The sequence below is a fragment of the Salmo salar genome, chromosome 07, assembly GCF_965601325.2.
Source record: "Salmo salar chromosome 07, fSalSal1, whole genome shotgun sequence".
In the NCBI taxonomy this organism is placed as follows: domain Eukaryota; kingdom Metazoa; phylum Chordata; class Actinopteri; order Salmoniformes; family Salmonidae; genus Salmo; species Salmo salar.
In genome coordinates, this window is record NC_138297.1 from 23316632 (window position 1) to 23335610 (window position 18979).

At 43.1% G+C, this 18979-nt stretch overlaps 1 protein-coding gene across 1 annotated transcript; it reads right to left on the bottom strand.

Annotated features, from left to right (window-relative positions):
* Positions 1-7677: 7677 nt before the first annotated feature.
* Positions 7678-13112, bottom strand: LOC106608698 (uncharacterized). The gene is made up of 19 exons (XM_082977470.1): positions 12967-13112; positions 12824-12879; positions 12615-12704; positions 12247-12374; positions 11896-12036; positions 11724-11795; positions 11451-11627; positions 11126-11222; positions 10702-10925; positions 10371-10524; positions 10074-10285; positions 9767-9884; positions 9440-9645; positions 9224-9341; positions 8948-9117; positions 8339-8436; positions 8114-8229; positions 7826-8031; positions 7678-7753 (listed from the first exon to the last, which is right to left on the bottom strand). Exons 1-18 carry the CDS (start codon positions 12990-12992, stop codon positions 7856-7858), a joined length of 2379 nt encoding a protein of 792 aa, XP_082833596.1. The 5' UTR covers positions 12993-13112; the 3' UTR covers positions 7678-7753; positions 7826-7855.
* Between the last annotated feature and the right edge of the window lie 5867 nt (positions 13113-18979).

The window sequence follows — 18979 nt, forward strand, 5'->3', positions numbered from 1 at the left end:
GCTGTTCTTGCCATAATATGAACTTGGTCTTTTACCAAATAGGGCTATCTTCTGTATACCAACCCTACCTTGTCACAACACAGCTGATTGGCTCAAACGCATTAAGAAGGAAAGAAATTCCACAAATTAACTTTTAACAAGGCACACCTGTTAATTGAAATGCATTCCATGTGACTACCTCATGAAGCTGGTTGAGAGAATGCCAAGAGTGTGCAAAGCTGTCATCAAGGCAAAGGGTGGCTACTTTGAAGAATCTAAAATATATTTTGATTTGTTTAACACTTTTTTGGTTACTACATGATTCCATATGAGTTATTTCATAGTTTTGATGACTTCACCATTATTCTACAATGTAGAAAATAGTAAAAATAAAGAAAACCCTTGAATGAGTATGTGTGTCCAAACTTTTGACTGGTACTGTATATCCAACAGGATTGGAAAATAATCCTGTCAGATAGGCAACATGATGAAACTGTACAGAATCTCGTATTGTTATTCATTCACCATGTTGTTCTTATTGTGGTTGCATATGGTTAGACGGATGGAAACACCATAAACAAACATAATCTGTGGAACACATGCCACTGTTGATCAGCCTCCTTGCTTTTATTACTGACTCATACCAAATACAACATGTTCTGTGTCAATGAGTTTATGGTAATGATTCCATCTGTCCTGTGTTAAAGGAACATTCCAGTCTGAGTGTCTGGCTCCCTCTGCCCAATGATCCGATTCGACGTTGAAGGTGAAAGTGTAATGTTATTGGTTGAAAATAGTGATGAGTTCAGACATCATTCAATTAAATAACACTTTTTTTGTCCCCTTAGAGTAAGCTAGGTGCACTGTGAATATTGACGCTCACTTCCTGTAAACCTCTGATGTCATCAGACCACCATGGAGTCCACTTCCTGTCTGGTCAACCTGCCACGTCGGCGACCAGGTTGACTTGATTGACCCATATTGGAATTTCCTTATTTGTGATAATAAAATCGCTTTGGATTGATAAAGTCCTTTTCCAATTGCTTTACACTAGGTTGGGGTGGAAAACTCACCTCATCCACTGATGTTGCACTCAACAATGAATCCACTAAATATATTTATTTTGGTAAATTTTTGTGTGTGTAATTGACTGTATTCGGCAGTCAATTACAGAAATTCGACTTGGCCCTAAGACCCTCACAAGCTTCTACAGATGCACCATGCACCAATTGCCTTGTACGGCAATTGCAACTTCTGCAATCGCAGGGCTCTCCAGCACTAGCAGTTCTGGGGGGGGGGGGGGGGCAGGGGGGGCCAGTGCCCCTGTGACAACAATTTTGGACCCCCTTGTGGCCCCCCTAAATGTGGAGTATGAAATAATATTTACATAACACATTTTTGCTATCGTTCTTTTTTACATCCGTTATTAGACAGTGGCAACGATGATGATTATGAACATGGTCTTTTGCCTGCTAATGCAGTGAAGAACAACAATAACGTCTAATGTAACTGGCCCCTCTAACAGTATAACTGGCCCCAGCTTGGCCCCCCCAGTTGAAATGGTCTAGAACCGCCACTGCCCTCCAGAGGGTGGTTTAGTCAGCGTAACGCATCACCAGGGGCACACTGCCTGCCCTCCAAGACATCTACAGCACCCGGTGTCACAGGAAGATCATAAAGGACCTCACCATCCGAGCCATGGGCTGTTCACCCTGCAACCATCTAGAAGGCAGAGACCGTACACCTGCATCAAAGCTGGGATCAACAGACTGAAAATCAGCTTCTATCTCCAGGCTATTAGACTGTTAAATAGTCACCACTAGCCGGCCTCCGCCCAGTACCCTGCCCTGAAACTTAGTCACTGTTACTAGCCGGCTACCACCCGGTACTCAACCATGCACCCTAGAGACTGCTGCCCTATGTACATAGTCATTGAACACCGGTCACTTGAATAATGTTTACATACTGTTTTACCCACTTCATATTTATATACTGTATTCTAATCAAGGCTCATCCTGTATAACTACTGCTGTACACACCTTTTCTATTCATATACATAATGTCTATACACACCATCATATACATATATATTCATATTCCGAACTCTGACATTGCTCGTTCTGATATTTCTTAATTTCTTTCTTTTTATTCTTTGGGTTTGAGTGTTTTGTATTGTTAGGTATTACTGCACTGTTGGAGCAGGGAGCATAAGCATTTCACTGCACCTGCCAAATATGTGTATTTGACCAATAACATTTGATTTATTTAATAATATCTCTTTGTGCGTCTGTTACCACAGGGGGACTCGGATTTCAGTCCAAGGTGGTGGCTGATGACCCGGCAGGTAGATGGGAGTGACGTAGCGGTACCCCGTCCTGTGCCACTGCTCTCCCCAGTGCCCCTAGGGTAGCCGGGAGCTCGTCTGAGGAGAACTACACAGAGGTGACTTACAGGACCATCAGACCATAATATAATATAATTTTTTATTTACATTTATTTAACTAGGCAAGTCAGTTAAGAACATGTTCTTATTTTCAATGACAGCCTAGGAACAGTGGGTTAACTGCCTTGTTCAGGGGCAGAACGACACATTTTTATCTTGTCATCTCAGGGATTTGTTCTTGTAACCTTTCGATTACAAGTCCAACGCTCTAACCACTAGGCTACTTGCCGCCCCGAGAGCTTTACTGTCCATCTGAGTATGGAACTTCGCCAAACTTCCATGTCAAACGTTCATGTTTCATATCAGCAATGTTTTAATTTCACCTACACCGTATGTCTCTCCTTTAATATGTCTCCAAGGTGTCCATAAAGCGACCAGTCCCAGCTGTGTTAGAATCTGAGCTGACGAAGGAGGAGGTGGGAGATAGGAACATGATGTTCACAGGCCAGGCCAACCGCAGGAGGAGTATAGACCCAGGCACATGACGGAGGCCAGTGCCCTGGGTTACCACATCTCTGATTCAGGCTCCAGGATCATCCTCCGCTGCCCCTACTCCTCATCCCTCTCCTACACCATCAAGGTCAGAGGTTATTTCTATGTAGGCAGGGGGTTTATGGTGCTCACTTTGTGTGTGCTTTAATGTATACGGTTAGAGATGGAGTAACTCTGTTTTTTTGCCTCTTGGCAGGATCTATGCACAAACAGGACAAAGGGGTGGAGCTGGAGGTGGTCAATGCCACATTCTTGTACCCACATCAAGGGAAGGTCCTTGCCATTGATGCCTCAATGGCCTGTTCTATTAGTCAGTCCATGTTTTCTGTCTAAGTGCTAGTTTTGACTGGGTTCCTATCTTCCATGCCTTCTTTTGAAAATCTCCTTATCCCTACCTCTCTTTCCTCCTCTCCTCCTCCTCCATCTATCCCGCCCTCTCTCAACTCCACCAGATGAGGCGACAGTGGATGGGTCCCACCTGCTCTGGCCTGTCCCCCATGTCCTCTACCCCCTGGTCCATGGGCGGTTCAGGGACATGGGCATGAGGATAGGGGTGGAGATGCTTGCCCTGAGTGAGTGTGTGATCAATGAGAGGGGGCATGATGATTGAGGTCAGCGTTCCGTTTGGAGCCGAAGGAACACACGTTAAGGTGCACGCGTGCGTGCACACACACACTTTGTGAGTTTCATATTTTGTCAAATGTTAATATGAAAGCAAGGAAAATGGTGATGTGGCGCCACCTATTGGCTGTAGCTATGAAACTCACCTACAATACCCTCACTACGCGTTTGAGGGGGCATCCAACTGTTGGATTGCATGCGATATGTAGGCTTTGGAAACTTGTCTTAACCAGCCTTATTGTGGGTCTTTTAATCTGTAATTAATTCAAGTGATTCCTAATCTCAATCTCATTAAAGCCCCAGAGATCTTGGTACACTCTGTTGGATGAATTAAGAATTAATTTGTGAATCAGAGAGTATATAAGCATTTGTTGAGTATTATGAGAGCTTAAACATACCATTAGGGAAAAGTTATTTGATAAATATATTTAAAACATGTATATGATTTTTCTTTACATCTAAGTCAATGCAGGGGATGCTTTCATTATGAAAACCTCCCCTTTCTCTCTCGCTGCATCCCCTTGTAGGAACTGAGTATGCAAGGTGGAGGTTAGTGTGGTGAACTTACACACTCAGAGTGGAGGACAGCTTTATCCAGCTCTGCACCTTCCCTGTCAGGGAGCTACTGCGTACACACACACACACACACACACACACACACACACACGTGTGGTATACTACTGAAAATAATGACCGAAGTGACCTCATTCAAACACTGTTAAAACCGATCCTTGAACTCTTGACTTCCAGTGTGCTTACCAGGATGGTGATAATGACTGACAGGTACGATCCCGCCCACCCAACCAAACTGCACCACCATATTTGACCTCAGCTGTGTCCCCGAAGAGATGGCCAGCGTCAGGGCCCTATTCAACTTCTCCCTGGATTACTGTGGTACCACAGCAACCTGAGTGTGCGCTATAAGGTTATTATAGTTGTGTGTTTTTATATTCGTTTTTATTTATAGTCGTTTTAAGATTATTTTTTACATTCGATTTAGTTCAGTTAGCTTTCAGATCCGCTTTACTCGTTTTTATTTAGTTTAAGTTTTATAAAACATTTAAAATTCATTTTTATATTATTCAGTTTCAGTGTTAGGTACGGAAAGAAGCGTATGCGTAGGAGGCTAGGAGACAGTTGTGTTTTTTGGGATGTCACTTCTTTCCACTGTGGGGCGCTAATGCATAAGGTGATGGGACAGGTCAAAGGTTAGGTTTAAAGGTAGACTCAGTGAGATGGGTCAATTATAGATGGGTCAATTTCAGCAACAACCAGGAGCGTTGAAGTTAAACATGATACTCAAATTTTCCCTATACCCATCATGAGGTTGCTACAACCTAGCCTATGAATTAAAGTTTACAACGAAAGTGCACACAGGTCGAGAGACAAATTTGAGGCGGCAGACAGTGACACTTGGACAGACAGTGACATTCAATACCACCTTGCACACTCTTGCCTGCATCTAGCTGATCTAGGGTGTAATCATTAGTCCAACAGTTGCAAACAAGAGTTTCTATTAGACAAATTTAGGTATGTTTATCCCTGTTTTGTTCCGTTTGCTTCCGGGAAACGTTTTCAACAGAATCGGTAGAATGAATACACCCCTGATCACGTGTAAACACATTTCACTTTCATAGCAGCCACGTTGAATTCCTTCCATGCGCTCTCCTCTCAATTTGTCCCTTCCCTTGTTGACTTCAATGCACAACACATCAGCTGTATGTGACCAGGCAAAAAAGCCTTTCCAAACCAAACCGCTACACACAGCCTACATCATTGTCATCATATTAGCTAAAGTAACGTCATAGTCAGCATAGCTAATAGAACTAACGAGTTAGTAAACCCGCTACAATCATGGAGTAACGTTAGTGTACAGTCAGTAAGCAGTTACACCGGTGGGCCCCGATGGCAATAAATTAGTAATACCAAAAGCTTACCTTGACAATGGGCCTCAGGAGCTCGTCACAGTATCTCTGCGCATTCAAATTACCATTGATATAATACATTTGTTTGTTGTCCGTAACTTATGCCTGCCCATACCATAACCCCACAGACACTCTGTTCACAACGTTGACATCAACAAACCACTCACAAGATGTCTACCATCTGCCCGGTTCATTTGAAACCTGGATTAATCCGTGTGAAGCACACATCTCCAGCATGCCAGTGACCGTTGAAGGTGAGCAATTGCAGTCGGTTACAACGCCAAACTGCAGCCAGGTCAAGACCCTGGTGAGGACTACAAGCATACAGATGAACTTCCCTGAGACTGACAGTTTGTGCAGAAATTCTTCAGTTGTCTAAACCCACAGTTCCATCAGCCGTCCGGGTAGCTGGTCTCAGATGATCCCGCAGGTGAAGAAGCTGGAGGTCCTGGGCTGGCGTGTTTACACGTGGTCTGCGGTTGTAGGCCGCTTGGACGAACAGCCAAATTCTGTAAACAACGTTGGACGCAGCTTATGGTAGAGAAATGAGAACGTTATCTGGCAACAGCTCTGGTAGACATTCCTGCAGTCGCCATGCAAGTTGCACACTCCCTCATAACTTGAGACATCTGTGGCATTGTGTTGTGACAAAACTACACATTTTAGAGTGTCCTTTTATTATCCCCAGGGGTTTAATCAGCTTAGACATACCACACCTGTCAGGTGGATGGATTCTCTCAAAGGAGAAATGCTCACTAACATGTAAACACATGTGCACAAAACCAGAGAAATAAGCTATGTGCATGGAAAGTTTCAGAGATCTTTTATTTCAGCTCATGAAACCAACACTTTACATGTTATTTTTATTGTTCAGTTACAGTCCCTATACCCACAATGTCTGAAAAAGTGGGTAAACTGCCTACCCTCTCAGCAGAGGCAATTTTACACAAACACATGCCAAACAGGTAGCCTACATTAAATATATGAGTTCAATCAAAACGTTGACACCCTAGTTCATGAGCTGAATGCTTGGACTCGTCCCCGATTATGCGACCGAACACTACCTTTCCTTCCATTATGTAATTAAGCATTTGATTGCATTCGAAAATTGAACTTACAATTCCTGGATCTCTGAAAATGCCTACGGTCACATTTGTCTCACTTTGAGACGAGTTCTCATGTGCACACAAATCCAAAAATAATGTATGCCTATGACATAGCAAAATCAAATGCTTCTAACCAAAAGTAAACTACAGGCCTACCATAGTTGGATGAGTATTAGTGTCTAGCTGTCTGGAGCAATTTGACCAGTCAAATGTGATATTCTGATTATCAAAGCAACTACGCTGTGACTCAAGTAGCCTTATGACACGTCCATCAATGAACAAGTGTTGGAACACTGCCAACTTCAAAGATTTTAAATTGGCTGATGCACTTCAACCAGGATATGATTTGTGCCACCTGTTGCAGTGCAATCTAGACCTATGCCACCATCTGATGGGACCAGTTACAATTTAGCATTTCAGTCACATGCAACTTCACACTGGCTAATGCATTGTATAAGGTCAGAATTGGGGTACCTGTTATTAACAGCCTTATAGCATCCAGGTACAATGTATATAACTTGACAGTGTATGAGCCATAAATTCTGGTCAGAATCATGACAAGTAAACTTTGACACATTCTAGCAACAACCTTATGAATTCTCACTGAAGAGAAGCAGCAATAGCCTTTCATGGTTCTCTATAGCAAATATGCTCAGCTATGCAGGCCATGTGCCATTTCAAGTTAAATACTAGAAAGTCATGCCTACAAAGGCTTAGTAAGTTACAGAATGATTAAGGGGGAATCTGTATTTGAAAAATAAATCCAAAAATGAATGTTATGAAATAACTTAATACCTGAAGCTTGCTTTACTCAGTCATTTGTAACACTTGCCTCAACATGGGTAATTATTTTGATCTCACGGTCACACCTTGCTGCCAAAACATAGTCGAGCCCCATCCTGCAGCATTTGACTAAAAGTGGCAGGGTGGCTACGGTTAGAACTGCTGATCACCCCTTAAAGGACAACATGCCTCATAAGTTACCAACATGAGTCAAGTTAGGATCTTTGAGATGAAAGTTATTCCAACACATCAAACAAATTATACTAGCCCACTTACTGTTACCAAAGAAAGTCCTCACTTGTGATATAAACCCAATCAGGACAAGGTACAGATTGTGAGAATGTATTTATTAAGAACCAGATTTATGTTCAACACCGCAATCCAGTCAGTGGTTTCATTAGTTCCTGTGGAGAGAATAAAATAAAGTTAGACCTCATCTAGAAATATGACACAGAACAGACTTCTCCATCTCATACCATTGTATGGAAGGTGACTGGGGTCTGGGCCTAAGTGGTTCCTTTAGGTTGGTTCATTTGCCAGCTGAAGACTTTGACATATTTAGCCCTAGGGTGGATGCCAGGCATTTCCCTCCCAGGACTCAGGCCTGTGTTGGAAGTAGTTGTGGACGTCAATGGTCTTCTGGTGGTGGTTAGGGTAGTGGGTGGAAAGGTGGGCTGAAATACTTTGATTGGAAAGAGAGTCAGGTGTAAAAAGCTGTAGGAGTTTTACCACCCTCTTTAGCTGCACGACAATAGAGCACTTACTTTTTACAGGAACTCTAGTCAAGATGGTGCCAACTCCTGGAGAGTCTGCGTCAAACCTCCAATATGCAAACAGCTTGTATAAGTCACTCAGTGGATAGACACACCGCACTGTCACCCTAAAAAGAGAACTGAACATTAAAGCCGCAAGTGTCTGTAGTGAGAGTTAATAACTAAGGTGAATATTTATTTCAACCATTGAGGCAGTAGATTAGTGAAGTCACGTACACAGAGGCAGTATCCCTGGTTTTGAATGGTTCTGTCGCAGATTGGATCGTGTGCTCAACATTGATCTCATTTTCGTAGGTAACATGCTGATGGTCAACCTGGAAGACAAGAGGACGTCACAAGCCATGTCTAAAAACTAATGGTTGTTCCCTTGTCAGGCCTCACGAGAAATAGACATCGGTGAAAGTCTGAATATTTAAAAATTCAGCCTTTATGCTGACGGATTGAGATGGAGGCTTGCTAATCTCATCGACCGATTCTGCGCATGAACCAATGACGGGATGGAATGCATTGATAACAGCAGTAGTTCCCGTGTTTGTTTTTCTTGCTGATTGTTTGGCCGCATCAGGATTGGGGCGAAGGCGGTGCTTGAACGATTGATGGTAAACATGTGAAATTAAGGGGACTTTAGCTGAGACATCACACTAGAAGTGGCAATTTCTAAGACATATGTACCCAGAACTAAGTTAAGCAGCTGACCAAATGAAGCAAGTTTAGTTCTGGTTACGAGATAAGACGCTGACTGGAGCTTTTATTTGAAGTAGTCACTGGTAGGGCCAGTCACTTGATCCTTTTAATGATTAAAATGTTATGGTTAGACAGTTATACCTGGACCCTGGTACCACAGGTGTGGAGTCCAAAGCTAAAGAGAACCCTGGTGTCATCTGTCTCTTGAGGCCTGCAGGTGGAGTCCAGGAGGAAGGTTCTGTTGGGTTCAGCTCCAGGGATGGCCAGAGCCACATCAGTAACCACTGTCACCACCCCTTCAGTGGAACACACTAGAAAAAGTTGTTAGAGCTGGGCTAGAACAAAGTAAATGATCGACACCATGAACAGTGAGGCAATAAACTTCGCCTGCAGCTTAATTGAGGCACTAGCAGTTACCTATGACCTCAGTAGTCTGGAAGAGACAAGCTTTGGCCAAGGAACTCGTCACCTCAAAGGTCTTGGGAAGTCTTGAGTGAATTTCAAAAGAGCCGTAGAACTGCTTCAAATTGATGTCCTGGGGGGAAAAAAAGAGCAGGTACATTTTAAATAATTTTAATTCCTACTTTACCCAATGACCAGTCAGTTTAAGCAATTGACCAATGAGCATCTCACCTTATAAGTGTAGCCAACAGAGAAGAGGGGCACTTCCAGGGTCAGACTCTTGCTGTCATTCTGCATGATGTAGCCCCACTTGGCTGCCAGATTTGGGGTCAGAAGGTAACGGCCAACACCCACCTCCCACAGGTAATCAAATGGCTTATGGTCCATCTGGAAACTGATGCTTTTCTCATTGCAGACACCATTGAAGACCGGAGGAACTGGTGAAGAGAACAGCCCAAGATGACATCGAGGGTAAACACTACCCAGAAGGCTAGGAATACCATCGTGAGGAATGTCACTTCCAGCCCAGGTCTCTTAATAAAGTTCAATTCAACTTACAGACGTCATTGAACTGAGCCACAACTGAGGCCAGGTAGTAGTAGGGCTCCTCTTGAGGCAGGATGACCAAAGTGTAGTTGATGTCCAATGAGAACTGAAGAAGCCCCTCGGTAGAGTACTATGGATATGAACACTCATTGAGAAACAAATTCTTACATCAACATACTAGGAGTGAATCTCAGGTCCCCAAAACCCATTAGACAAAGTTTGAGGGGAGGAACCTTGGATCTCCTCCAATGAGAAGTCATGAGGAAATGCTGAGAAACCACAGTAGTTCATTAAAGAGTAAATATAAATTGTTCTTTACCAGCTTGTGAACAACAGCATCCTCAAATGGCACCCTGAGAATGTAGGCATGTAGGGTATTATCAGGCTGGGGGACCATGGTTATGACGAGGCCACTTTTATTCGCCTCTAGTATGGTGAAGTTGTGGCCATTGAGCTTCACAGCCACCAGGTCAACATCATAGGAGAGGTTTCCCAGGTACACCGTAAACACACGATCCTCAAGGACTGTTTCTGTGGTGGGAGAAGGACAGGGTGTTTAGCAACCATGCCCATGGAGCTGAAGAGCCACTTCGGATTGGCTAGTAGAACTCCTTACGGTTAATGATGGAGAGGTGCTGGATCAGAAGTGATGTGTTCATGGGCCTGTGGAGGCAGAGTCTGGTCTCCACACCACAGTCATCAAGAAAGATTTGTTCATAGTAGAGACGGACCACATAGAACTCATGGTACATGTTGTCCATCACAAAGCTCTGGAAGAATTGAAACCGTTATGAAGCATCTGCCATTAGGTTATATGGTACAATGTAGAATATTCAAGGTGTACAGAGGACATGAGTGACTTAAGCCATTTGCAGCTTCCCTGCATCAGAATACAACGTAAACTTCTGCATGTTACTGGTCAGATGCGGGCCTAGTATGCTACTGACTTTTCTGTATCCTCCGGCAGCGTTGAAGGGGATGCTGATCTGGACGGTGGTGTCACTGATGTCCAGGCTGTAGCCTCGCTCTTCTGTAATGGAGTCATCGAGGAGCTGACCATCCACCCCCATTGTGATCTTGCTGCTCTCCATCCCAGAGAGGCCAGAGACCAGTGGGGACAGAAGAGTGGGAGTCTGCCAGACCAGCTGCACCCCATCATACAACCCTTCATCTGGATAGAGATTACAATTGTTCGGACCCAATGAGCAACTCTGCCACTCCAACTGAGTGATCAAAACATCACTGATCTGAAGTAACTTCATAGGTGAAAGTAGTATTTGCTTAATTGAGCAATCACTATTGCTTAAGACTATCCAGTCCCTTCAGGTCTGAGCCTTGATTATGTGGGGGATGATATTTCCTGGAACTTACTAGTGCTGCACGCAACAATCCAGTCCACCATCATAACCACCCATCTCTGCCTGGAGAACAGTATGGGATGGACCACCTCCACCAATGAACCATTCACCTGGAATTGAAGAATGGATGAAGTATCCTTGCCAACAGTATGAGAGGGGGCATTTCAGTAGTCTAAATAAGTGGCTTGCTTCCCATCCAGCATAACCCTGTTTGAAACTTGACGCAATATAAGACCCGCGGAATACAGCCACCAGTCTAGGTATTTAATGTCAAATTGAGCAAGCCTGAAGACACTCAAGATAAAGGAAGCCATTGAACAGGACATTTAAATCCTCACCATGGAGACAGACCCCATGACAGACCGTGGTGTGTAGGGTGAGCGGAACACCAGCCTGCCCTGGGTGAGGTGGAACACGTAGCCCAGCTCCCGAGCCTCTGAGAAGGACATGGGAATCAGCTGCTGCCCCTCCTGCTGGAACATCACCTGCCAGGTAGACGTGGCAGAGCTGTGGGCCTGATGGGGAACAAGAGACAGGGCAGGCATGGTGGTATGGGGACAAACTGGTGGAGCTCATCTAATTGAGAATTTGCCAAATAGCCTTAAGCTTACTGTAGCAAGGGCAGCAGTCCAGGCATCCGTTGTTGTACCATATAGACAGGACACGTCACTCCTCATTGACACCTACAGGGTAACATAACAGATCACTCTCCTATAAGAATACACAAGCCCACCTCAACCTTAAAGAGCCCTGGATACACATTCTAGATCCATGTATCAGTACCTCCATATAGTTCTCCTCACAGCTGACTTCTCTGGGTGACCAGGGTAGAGGGAGGGAGCAGGTTGCAGTCACAGTGTAGGTGGTTTCCACTCCACTCGCAGCAGTGATCAAGTTAAAGATAAAAGTGAACACCTCATCGTCCTAAGGCACAAAACGCAAGACCATCAACCGAGATACCTGGTAGCAATTAACCTAGAAAATATAATTTAAAAACCCTTCCCATGGGCACAGATATCAATTCAATGTCTACACCACACTGGTTCTATGTCACTTAATTGAAATGTTGATTTATCCAGTGAGCCCATGGGGTGAGGCTTTGACAAGACTACAATGCACAGAAAATATATGAACCTGGTTGTCAGTGTGGCAGGAGAAGTAGGAAGCTCTGAGCTCAGCATGGCCAGACAGAGGGAGGATACTGAACATGTAGCCACACTCTGACCCATACTGCTTAGTGATGGGGTGAACACCATCAGCATCTAGTTGGGGTAAAGGACTGGGTCAAATCAAATGATGACTATGCTCAAGTACAATTCTAAATAAATATCAATTTCTGCTCAAGTCATCCAACAGGCACAGTGAGAGACTGAAATATACTGCATGGAGAGACTTCCTGTCAGCACCAGCTACCAAACACATGTTAAGATGCCATGTTCATGAGCTGACCAAACCTGATTTCAGGCCCATTTGGCATCAGATAAGGTTAAAAGGCTACTTACCAACCGCTTCAAAGCGAGGTTCGTTCCCAGCGAATGAGAGTTGGGTTGTTACCAACAGGTATCGATCCCGACATGCAGTCTCAATGGCCCCTATATAGACACAAGGTGAGAATCTGAAGGGTGGAAGCTATTTGATTCTGACCAACAAGTAATACCAGTGTTCTATAGCTTGTATAAAAGGCTAATCTGACCCAATTTAAGTTTCTTACCTTTTGGATAGTCAGAACATCTTACACGAGGCCATATAGACAGGAGTACAAATACCCTGTAAGTAAAACATAAGCACAGGTCAACATAGTGTGCCAGCATCAAAACACTTAATCAAAACATTTAAGCCCACCACCAAACTCACCCCAAAGAAAAAAAAAAAAAAGCCATTGAGCAGTAGAAGTGTCTAACCCTAACCAGGAACAGCTAGTAAACTACCCCTGCTAGTTAACACAACATCAACTACCACGTGCTGACAGTATCCTAGACAAAACACCAGTTGATGAGAAGCATGTTCTCTTTCTGGCACTTTTATATGGGGGTGGTGCTGTGATTGAGGTAATTAATTGGCTAATTGGGTCACATGGTTGGCCAGCTTGCCAGAGCCTCAGGCGCAGCTAAATAGTCTGAAGTGGATTCCTCTCCTCATCTCCTCTCCTTCCCCCTTTCTTAGGATGTGTTTTCCATCTCCACTGAACAACAATATAAACAGATCATGGAAAGTGTTGGCTTCATGTTTCATGAGCAGAAATAAAAGATCCCAGTCATTTTCCATATGCAAAAAAAGCTTATTTCTATCAAACTTTGTACACAAATTTGTTTAGATCCCTGTTATTGAGCATTTCTCCTTTGCCAAGATAATCCATCCTCTTGACAGCTGTGGCATATCAAGAAGCTGATTAAACAGCATGATCATTACACAGGTGCACCTTGTGCTGGGGGTAATAAAAGGCCACTCTAAAATGTGTCACACAACACAATGCCACAGATATCTCAAGTTTTGAAGGAGTGTGCAATTGGCATGCTGACTGCAAGAATGTCCACCAGAGCTGTTGCCAGATAATTGAATGTCCATTTCTCTACCATAAGCCGCATCCATCCAGCCTCACAACCACAGACCACGTGTAAGGTGTCGTGTAATTTGCTGATGTTAATGTTGTGAACCGAGTGCCCATGGTGGCGGTGGGGTTATGGTATGGGCGGCATAAGCTACGGACAACAAACACAATTGCATTTTATCAATGCAATTGACCCCACTCCAGGAAGCTGGCCTTCTAGGCAGAGTTTCAAAGGAAAAGCCATATCTCAGACTAGCCAATAAAAATAAAAGATTAAGATGGGCAAAAGAACACAGACACTGGACAGAGGAACTTTGTCTAGAAAGCCAGCATCCCGGAGTTGCCTCTTCACTGTTGACGTTGAGACTGGTGTTTTGCGGGTACTATTTAATGAAGCTGCCAGTTGAGGACTTGTGAGGCGTCTGTTTCTCAAGCTAGACACTCTAATGTACTTGTCCTCTTGCTCAGTTGTGCACCGGGGCCTCCCACTCCTCTTTCTATTCTGGTTAGAGCCAGTTTGCGCTGTTGTGTGAAGGGAGTAGTGCACAGCGTTTGTCGTGGAAAATTGTCTTAAGAATATAATACTCTTACAAGAATTTATGAATTCAATATAGGCTGTAATACAAAGTAGCAAAAGCCGAGGTGTTCCGCAGAACATCTAACTTCCCTGAGCATCGGCTCTGCTTTTATGCACATACAGCATATGGGTACATTCCCTTAACCCTTCCGCTACCATTGTCTTCCAACCCGAGATTCTTGCTTGTTTACGCCTGATGACGCACACATCTGTTCCGGTTTGGATTACAATGGTGGCAGAACCCCCTATCACATACAACAAATAATACATTTATTGCATATGCTTCACATGTTGGTCAATTTGCCACCATCCTTCCTCCTGCTTCCTCCTGACATTGTGATAAGAGAATTATCTAATAAAAGGTCAATGAATTAATAATCCATTATTAATTAGAAGTTATGTAGCATGGATATATATAGCCTGTAGCAAGAGTAACTAAAGTGTTAAGTATAAGTCTCATGAGATTGACGAGGATAAGAGAGAAATGGAGGTCTGTGTGTTTAAGTAAACATAAAGAACTGTTAAACTGTGGTTGACCTGACCTAGCTTGAACCCTCCAGGTTTCCCTAATCTCAGAGTACTAAAAACTGTCAGCTGGGTAAGAATTTACGGTGTTGAGAGTTCTGAGGAAGAACAATGAACTCTCCTTAGTGTGTAATGTGTGTCTGTAAATGGTATATAATAGATGTTTTGTGTATGTTGGGCAGAACGTTCTCATGAATAAAGCCGAATGAACCTTTTGCAGAAAGCTGAGTCCTTGCCTAATTATTTAACCCATTGTCTTACAAACCTTGGGGATTAGTCAAGGCTTATTGATTGTTGATTATTATCATTAAGATATAAAAATCCGTTTTCACATTGGTACGTCAGAAGGCACAAATGTATCTATGTTCTCAGCTAATGCAATCTTTGGCATGACATCCTACTCAGAGATGGCAATTGTATTGCATGTCCCCACCTCTCTATCCGGCCAATGTACTCATTGTTTACATTAGTGGCTCAGCATATCAGCTGCCCCTAGTAGCCCCCTAGCTCTCTATCCCGACAATGTACTCATTGTCCTTGCTATTTCCTGCTATTCAATTATGTTTCTTCAGCATAGCAGCTGCGTCTAGCTTCTTTACATCAACTCCCACACATTGCACCAGATCTTCAGTTTCTTGGCAATTTCTCACATGGAATAGCCTTCATTTCTCAGAACAAGAATAGACTGACGAGTTTCAGAAGAAAGTTCTTTGTTTGTGACCATTTTGAGCCTGTAATCGAACCCAAAAATGCTGATGCTCCAGATACTCAACTAGTCTAAAGAAGTCCAGTTTTATTGCTTCTTTAATCAGAACAGTTTTCAGCTGTGCTACCATAATTGCAAAAGGGTTTTCTAATGATCAATTAGCCTTTTAAAATGATAAACCTGGATTAGCTAACACAACATGCCATTGGAACACAGGAGTGCTGGTTGCTGATAATGGGCCTCTGTACGCCTATGTAGATATTCCATTAAAAATCAGCCATTTCCAGCTACAATAGTCATTTAAAACGTCTACACTGTATTTCTGATCAATTTGATGTTATTTTAATGGACAAAAAAAATTGGCTTTTCTTTCAAAAACAAGGACATTTATGTGACCCCAAACTTTTGAATGGTAGTGTATATATTGTGTAGTTTTTTTTGTGGTGTGGTTTTCTATAAGCCCATGGGTTTCCAACCACACCATTTTTTTAACTATATATATTTTTTAAATCTTTGTTTATTTTCTTTGGTGCAAGTTGGCTCACTGCTTTTCTACCCTCTTAGGAGAAGGTGTTCACCTTTAACTTCAACTTGTTCATGACTAATGACAGTGGAGACAAGCTACACCATATCTAAAACCTGCTCTCCTCTGCCCTAGTCTCCAGAGAAGTTAGCTATGAGCGCATCACGGAGGTACTGATCATACTGGACCAAAATATAAACGCAACATACAATTTCAAAGATTTTACTGAGTTAGTTCATATACGGAAATCAGTCCATTGAAATAAATTCATTAAGCCCTAATCTATTGATTTCACATGAATGGGAATGCAGATATGCATCTGTTGTTCACAGATACCTTTTAAAAAAGTAGGAGCGTGAATCAGCAAACCCATCAGTATCTGGTGTGACCACCATATGCCTCATGCAGTGTGACACATCTCATAGAGTTGATCTGGATGTTGATTGTGGCCTGTGGAATGTTGTCCCACTCCTCTACAATAGCTGTGCGAAGTTTCTGGATATTGGAGGGAACTGAAACGCGCTGTCGTACACGTCAATCCAGAGCATCCCAAACATGCTCAACGGGTGACATATCTGGTGAGTATGCAGGCCAAGGAAGAAATGGGACATTTTCAGCTTCCATGAATTGTCCACAGATCCTTGCGACATTGGGCCGTGCATTACCATGCTGAAACATGAGGTGATGGCGGCTGATGAATAGCATGACAATGGGCCTCAGGAGCTCGTCACAGTATCTGCGCATTCAAATTACCATTCATATAATACATTTGTTTGTTGTCCGTAACTTATGCCTGCCCATACCATAACCCCACAGCCACTCTGTTCACAACGTTGACATCAACAAACCACTCACAAGATGTCTACCATCTGCCCAGTTCATTTGAAACCTGGATTAATCCGTGTGAAGCACACATCTCCAGCATGCCAGTGACCGTTGAAGGTGAGCAATTGCAGTCGGTTACAACGCCAAACTGCAGCCAGGTCAAGACCCTGGTGAGGACTACAAGCATACAGATGAACTTCCCTGAGACTGACAGTTTGTGCAGAAATTCTTCAGTTGTCTAAACCCACAGTTCCATCAGTCGTCTGGGTAGCTGGTCTCAGATGATCCCGCAGGTGAAGAAGCCGGAGGTCCTGGGCTGGCGTGTTTACACGTGGTCTGCGGTTGTGAGGCCGGTTGGACGAACTGCCAAATTCTGTAAAACAACGTTGGACGCGGCTTGTGGTAGAGAAATGAGAACGTTCTGGCAACAGCTCTGGTAGACATTCCTGCAGTCACCATGCAAGTTGCACACTCCCTCATAACTTGAGACATCTGTGGCATTGTGTTGTGACAAAACTACACATTTTAGAGTGGCCTTTTATTATCCCCAGGGGTTTAATCAGCTTAGACATACCACAGCTGTCCGGTGGATGGATTCTCTCAAAGGAGAAATGCTCACTAACATGTAAACACATGTGCACAAAACCAGAGAAATAAGCTTTATGTGCATGGAAAGTTTCAGAGATCTTTTATTTCAGCTCATGAAACCAACACTTCACATGTTATTTTTATTGTTCAGTTACAGTCCCTATACCCACAATGTCTGAAAAAGTGGGTAAACTGCCTGCCCTCTCAGCAGAGGCAATTTTACACAAACACATGCCAAACAGGTAGCCTACATTCAATATAATATGAGTTCAATCAAAACGTTGACACCCTAGTTCATGAGCTGTCCATAAGTAAGGAGTTGAATGCCTGGACTCGTCCCCGATTATGCGACCGAACACTACCTTTCCTTACATTATGTAATTAAGCATTTGATTGCATTAGAAAATTGAACTTACAATTCCTGGATCTCTGAAAATGCCTACGGTCACATTTGTCTCACTTTGAGAAGAGTTCTCATGTGCACAAATCCAAAAATAATGTATGCCTATGACATTGCAAAATCAAATGCTTTTAACCAAAAGTAAACTACAGGCCTACCATTGTTGGATGAGTATTGGTGTCTAGCTGTCTGGAGCAATTTGACCAGTCAAATGTGATATTCTGATTATCAAAGCAACTATGCCGTGACTCAAGTAGCCTGTTGATGACAATTCCATCAATGAACAAGCTGGAACAACGCCAACTTCAAAGATTTTAAATTGGCTGATGCACTTCTACCAGGATATGACTTGTGCCACCTGTAGTAGTGCAATGTAGACCTATGCCACTGTCTGATGGGACCAGTTACAATTTAGCATTTCAGTCACATGCAACTTCACACTGGCTAATGCATTGTATAAGGTCAGAATTGGGGTACCTGTTATTAACAGCCTTATAGCATCCAGGTACAATGTATATAACTTGACAGTGTATGAGCCATAAATTCTAGGCATAACCAATTGGTTAGACACTCATGACAAGTGAAATTCTACACATTCTAGCAACCACCTTATGAATTCTCACTGAAGACATTGAAATAACATGAAGAGAAGCAGCAATAGCCTTTCATGGTTCTCTATAGCAAATATGCTCAGCTATGCAGGCCATGTGCCATTTCAAGTTAAATACTAGAAAAAAAATAATGTCTACAGAGGCTTTATACGTTATAGAATGATTAAGGGGGAATCTGTAGTTGAGCCATTCATTTTTAGAATATAACTTAATGCCTTGAGCTTTCTTTACTGAATTTCTAGTAACACTAGCCTCAACATGGTTAATTATTTTGATCTCACGGTCATGCCTTGCTGCCAAAATGCAGTCTATGAATCCGAGTGCTTAAATTAGTCAAGCCCCATCCTGTAGCAGTTGACTAAAAGTGGCAGGGTGGACATGGTTAGAACTGCTCATCACCCCTTAAAGGCCAACATGCATTGAAAGAGATTGAGATTAGTTATTCAAACATGTCACACACAGCATTTACCTAGCCAACTTAGTGTATGCAAATAAAGTCCTCACTTGTGATACAATACCTGAAACTGGATGGAGCCACATCCCATACCAATCAGGACAAGGTAA